This window comes from Schistocerca nitens, chromosome 4 (assembly GCF_023898315.1).
Source record: "Schistocerca nitens isolate TAMUIC-IGC-003100 chromosome 4, iqSchNite1.1, whole genome shotgun sequence".
In the NCBI taxonomy this organism is placed as follows: Eukaryota; Metazoa; Arthropoda; class Insecta; order Orthoptera; family Acrididae; genus Schistocerca; species Schistocerca nitens.
In genome coordinates this window covers 691,429,616-691,435,615 of record NC_064617.1, presented here as the reverse complement: position 1 = coordinate 691,435,615, position 6,000 = coordinate 691,429,616, and the positions used below count along the sequence as shown (strand labels likewise).

Sequence of the window (6,000 nt, the reverse complement as noted above, 5' to 3'; positions counted from 1 at the left end):
TTTGTCGACTGGAACGAGGCCGGCCGGTGTGGCCGAGAGGTTCTAGGCGCTTCAGTCTGGAACCGCGCGACCGCTACGGTTGCAGGTTCGAATCCTGTCTCGGGCATGGATGTGTGTGATGTCCTTAGGTTAGTTAGGTTTAAGTAGTTCTAAGTTCTAGGGGACTGATGACCTCAGATGTTAAGTCCCATAATGCTCAGTGCCATTTGAACTTTTTATTATTATTATTATTATTATTATTTAATTTTTTTTTATTTACTGGAACGCTTTTAAATTTCAGTCGAATATTCGTTCCTAGATACATGACCATGTTACACCTTCGAACGTGTTTTGACGTTTGGAAAAACGTTAATCTCCCAAAGCAATTTTTGTATCTTCGGCAAATGGCTGCAGCACATAAAAAGTGAATATCATTATTGAAAAACGATATAAGTTATAGGGCTGCTGGCAGAATGGTCGAATGCAATTACGTGGTTCATTTATTTTGGTCGCTGACTGTCAATGTTAAATTCTCTCTCAATCCATCTGTTGTAGGATATGCCCACTGAGATATGTAGGAAAATTAATAGCAACGCAAATACGATGCGTGTTTTTTAATTAAGTAACGTTTTGAAATTTAAAATAAAGACGTGCTAAGATATCTCAATAATTTTATTTTTGCATGAAAGCCTGTACCTTAATCTACGCACTGACGCTATTTCAGTCTGATTCTCCCTTGTTTACATTGTGTACTGAGTGTTTAAGATGCCTCCGATAATCGTGAGTCCCGACGACTGTGAAGTACGGGCTGTTATAAGATTTCTTAGTGCTAAAGGCCTAAAAGCGATCGATATTCATCGTGGGATATGTACAATTTACGGAGAAAACATTATGAGTGATGGAATGGTAAGAAAGTGGGTGAGAGCATTTAAAGATGGCTGCGCAAATGTGCATGATGAACAACGGAGTGGGCGTCCTTCGCTCGTTAATGAAAGTTTGCTGCAGGAAGTGGACAATAAGGTGAGAGAAAACAGACGCTTTACGATTTCCTCCTTGCAGGATGACTTTCCTAATGTTTCTCGTAGTGTTTTGTACGATATTGTGACCGAGCACTTGAATTACCGAAAATTGTTCGCACGTTGGGTACCGAAAATGTTGACGGATGAGCACAAAACCAAACGTTTAGACAGTGCATTGACTTTCCTTGAGCGATACCACAACGACGGTGATGATTTCTTAAGCCAAGTTGTTACGAGCGATGAAATATGGGTGACCTACGTCACACCAGAATCAAATAAACAGTCCATGGAAGTTGAGCAAGGGCATCGTTTTGCTGCAAGACAAAGCCCGTCCGCATGTGGCGAATCAGACCAAAGATCTCATCACATCTTTTCGATGGGAAACTCTAGATCATCCTCCGTACAGCCCCGATCTTGCGCCCAGTGACTACCATCTGTTCCTGCCTGGGCGGTCAGCGTCTTCAAGAAGATGACTAAGTCAAAACAGTGGTGATGCTGTGGTTAACAAGTCAGGCGGCAGACTTCTATGAGGAGGGTATTCAAAAACTGGTGCAACGTTATGACAAGTGCCTCAATATTGACGGAAATAATGTAGAAAAGTAGATTAAGGTACAGGCTTTCACATAAAAATAAAATTATTGAGACATCTTAACACGTCTTTTTTTAAATTTCAAAACGGTACTTACTTAAAAAACACGCCTCGTATTTCTCAAATTATAAGTCAAGCAATGACTGAATTATAAATATGAAAAGAACTGGGGAGACACAATATTCAATAATCGGTATTAATAGAAAGAAATCGTTAAGAATAAGAAAATTATTTTAGAAAAAAAATCAGGAATAAGTGATGTAAGTTATTGAGAAAATTGTAGACATTAAACACTGACAGTAATCTATGATTAGATTCAATAATAAAAAAAAAAATTACTGCGAAAAATTAAAAATATTTTATTTTCTTCTAAACGTACGCATCCGTAGTGGTGTGGTATAAAAGTTCTGAGAGTACACGAGAAATTGTCACAATGTGGAATGATCGCACTGGTTTGAACTCAGACGTGGCAGATAGAGGTCGATCCACTGTTACAAATTTCCAGTGCAGCTGGTCTGTAGCAGTATCTGGCACACAAGCTAAGCCAGAGCGCTGCAGAGGTCGAGGGGCAACGTCGGCGGACTAGTGAGCTGGCGAGCGTTGGAGTTGGTGCAGTGGCCGGCAGTTGTCACGTCTCGCCGGAGTCTCCCGTGGTCTCGACGTCGGCAGCGTCCAGGGGCGCCCTCCTCAGGAAGATGCGGATGATCCTGCAACACCACAACGTTACTTAGCTCCAGAAGCTGCAAAGACTGCCTACCGCCTCACACACAACACTTGGTGACTCTATATTTACAAGTAATCTACTACAGAATCAACCTTTCACTCCGCAGCGGAGTCAGCGCTGTTTTGAAACTCCCTCGCAGATTTAAACTGTATGCCAAATCGGGAGTCGAGCTGGGAATCTTCCATTCGCGAGGTATACTCTAACCGACCAAAACTATCCACACACAAGTCAAGGCTATAGTTGCGTCAATACTTGCCTTCCTATCGGTCGTCCCTACAGTGTTTCAGCTCTGTTTTCGCAGAAGCGTGAATCACGAGTGTAGATTGCTAGCCCTGCGAGAGGGATGTAGAGCTTGATGCCCCGTATCTCTCCTCTCCACTGCGACATTCTAACAGGTAAGTTCTCTTTCTTGACTTCATAGGCTTTCCCAGCTTGTTATGTTATGTTAACCGGGGCCAAGATACGACGGATAGGCTCCGTCCCCACCGCAGCCGCAGTGGTCCACAACCCCACGACAACTACCGCAGTCCACTTCACCCCTCTGCCGCCCCACACTGAACCCAGGGTTATTGTGCGGTTCGGCCCCCGGTGCACCCCCCCCCCCCCCAGGGAACGTCTCACACCAGACGAGTGTAACCCCTATGTTTGCGTGGTAGAGTAATGGTGGTGTACGCGTACGTGGAGAACTTGTTTGTGCAGCAATTGCCGACATAGTGTAGCTGAGGCGGAATAAGAGGAACCAGCCCGCATTTGCCGAAGCAGATGGAAAACCGCCTAAGAACCATCCACAGACTGGCCGGCTCACCAAACCTCGGCATAAATCCGCCGGGCGGATTCGTGCCGGGGACCGGCGCTCCTTCCCGCCCGGAAAGCCATGCTTTAGACCACACGGCCAACCGGGTGGGCTTTTCCCAGCTTAGTAATTCCTGATAGGCTCTTCAGGTTTCCTGTTGGATCCTAAACTCACCATGATTTAAAATTTCGGAGATCCATCTGTGAACCATCTTAAATAGAACGTTTATGCTGCTGAATCCTGCTGTGAACTGATGCAAAGGTTTTTTTTCCCTTTATTGAGTTTCGATTTCCCCCCAAGGGGGCAGGCTGGCAGCAGATTAGTACGCCGCTCTTCAGCCTACAGAATTTTTAAAAACATAAGAAGAAGATAATAAACAATAAAAGCAGGCGATAAAAACAGTGACTTAAATTGTAAAAAGGCGGAAAGTTGTGGAAGTTAAAACATAAAACAAAGGGTTGGTGAAGATAATTAAATACACAGGAATCAGACAGGTAAAATAGTATACAGACAGTAAAAAAAAACATGGCGACAGTATGATTGCTATTCGCTACACTTCAGAAAAGAGACACAACACTTAACACTCACTTAAAACACTGCACTAAAAAGTTAGCATGAAGATGACACACCACAGCCAAGGGCAGATGCGGGGGGGGGGGGGGACCTGGACAGATGAGGGGAAAAAAGGGGGAAGAGGGAAAGGCGAAGTGGGAGGAAGGAGCCAACGGAGTGGGGGGACTCATAGGGGGCGGGGGGGGGGCAGGGCAGACACGAGATGGGAAAGGCAGAGAAGGGGTATGCAAAAGGACTCTAGGGAGAGAAGGGAGTCAAAGAGAGTTTTGGTGGGGTAGAGGGAAAAAAACAGGATGGGAGGGGGGGGGAGAGGGAGCCCGGGAAAAGGACAGAGGAAGAGAGGGGGAGATGAGCATCAGAGTTGATAGGAGGGATAAATGGAGGGAGAGAGGGCATTATCTGGGGGGGGGAGGGGGCGGGGGGCGGGCGAGAGTTTGAGAGGAGAGGAGCAACCAGGGGATGGGGGGGATCAAGTCGGCGGGAGGTGTAGAGAACACAGATATGTTCGAGGAAAAGGAACAGATGGGGAAAGAAATCAAGTTGTAGAGGATCTGCTAGGGGGACGTGAGGCGTTACGGAAGGCGAGGCGGAGCGCATGGCGCTCGAGATCTGGAGGATGCGAAGGTTGCAAGTTGTAGTCCTATATAAGCCTCCGTGTCGTAAACGGCGCATGCGCCGCAAACCACTGCTGCTGCCCTACAAGACTGCACTGTTGGCGCTGCACTTAGTAGAACACTGGCGGCAACGATGTATCGCACTCAAAGACTATTTTCAAACTCTCGGGCTGGCCGCACGAAAGAACATTCTGTTTTGATGCGGTATAGTACAGCGTTCCACGTCTCTATTAATCAAAAAATCTGTCGACGTAATTTCAATTTCCTTTTTCACAAATGCTGTTCAAAAACCAGAAGTACTGATAACTATCTTAGTATCATCAAATTGCATCTCATGTCCCTCGTTTAGGCAATATTCTACTACCGCAAATTTTTTCCGACTGTTGTAACTTCGTATGACTGCAATGTTCCACACACCTGCTCTAAACTTCCCACACTGACACAAGATTTTATATATGCCAGGTTTCCGAAATCGCAAAACATCTTCCACTGAGCAGAACAGTGCCATAATCTTGTATGGTGGATGGAACAAACGCTTACTATTAAAACTCCTTAAAATTTTTCAAGTCTTAAACGACATGCTTAAGCATAAGGAATAATGGCCACAGATCTGTGCTCATCTTCATGCACCTCTTTAGATGGTCCAGAATCCATAGATCGACGAATCTGCTTCTCAGAGTATCCATTTTCCTTAAACACAGCCATCAAATGTGTAAGTTCTTGCATGCAAAGAGTTGCCATCCACTGTGCAAGTAGCCTGTTTATATGTTTGTATGTTGGCAGCGCTATAGACTGTATTAATATCACTGACAGCGCTCGGCGCCTTCGGTAAGGGACTCTGTGGTTGGACGGACATCCATCGTAAAATGATGATTGATGTATTTGCTAATGTTGGGGTAGTGGAATTATTGACGATTATATAGCTTTTGGAACTGTATGTCACATGATTAAGGTAAAATCTGCTAAATACATTGTTTGCTCTTCAACAAAATCTTTCGTTTGCTAACCAAATGCCTGCTAGTGGTTAGAGCCTGTAGTAGTTAGAATCTTTTTATCCAGCTGGTTGTAGTTGCTGCTTGCAGTAATTTCTGTAATACGTGTTATGTAGATTTTCTGTGAGGTAAGTGACTCATGAAATGTATGGGTTATTGTTAGGATTTCTTCTAATTCAGGGCCATTCTTTCGAGTTAATTATTTGAAGTCATGTCGTCATTACAGAGCAAACAGATTGGGTTGGGCTTTTATATTATGGGCTCGTAATTGAATAGCTTAAGTTTGAGTTGTCTTTGTTAGGGAAGATTCTGTAGGTCAGTGTTTAATAAAAAAAAATAATTAAAGAGGTAGTTTCAAATGGTTCAAATGGCTCTGAGCACTATGGGACTCAACTGCTGAGGTCATTAGTCCCCTAGAACTTAGAACTAGTTAAACCTAACTAACCTAAGGACATCACACACATCCATGCCCGAGGCAGGATTCGAACCTGCGACCGTAGCGGTCTCGCGGTTCCAGACTGCAGCGCCAGAACCGCGCGGCCACTTCGGTCGGCAGTTTCAACTGTACCAATGCTACGTCATTCTTAGGACTCTGATATCCAGAACATATGCTAGGACAGTTTAACCCAAGAACTTGCGCATTTGATGACCGCGATTAAGGAAGATGACAACTCTGATAAGCAGATTCGTCGGGCTATGCAGTTTGGACCATCCCCA

At 44.7% G+C, this 6,000-nt stretch overlaps 1 protein-coding gene across 2 annotated transcripts in view; it reads right to left on the bottom strand.

The window, feature by feature from the left end:
• Nucleotides 1-1,937: 1,937 nt before the first annotated feature.
• LOC126251662 (proton-coupled folate transporter) overlaps nt 1,938-6,000 on the bottom strand; it is a 324,444-nt gene continuing 320,381 nt past the window's right edge. For both annotated transcript variants that reach the window (XM_049952233.1, XM_049952234.1), the window contains exon 10: nt 1,938-2,294. In XM_049952233.1, coding sequence (XP_049808190.1) covers nt 2,216-2,294 — 79 coding nt within the window. In that variant the 3' untranslated portion in view covers nt 1,938-2,215. The remainder of the gene's footprint in view (nt 2,295-6,000) is intronic.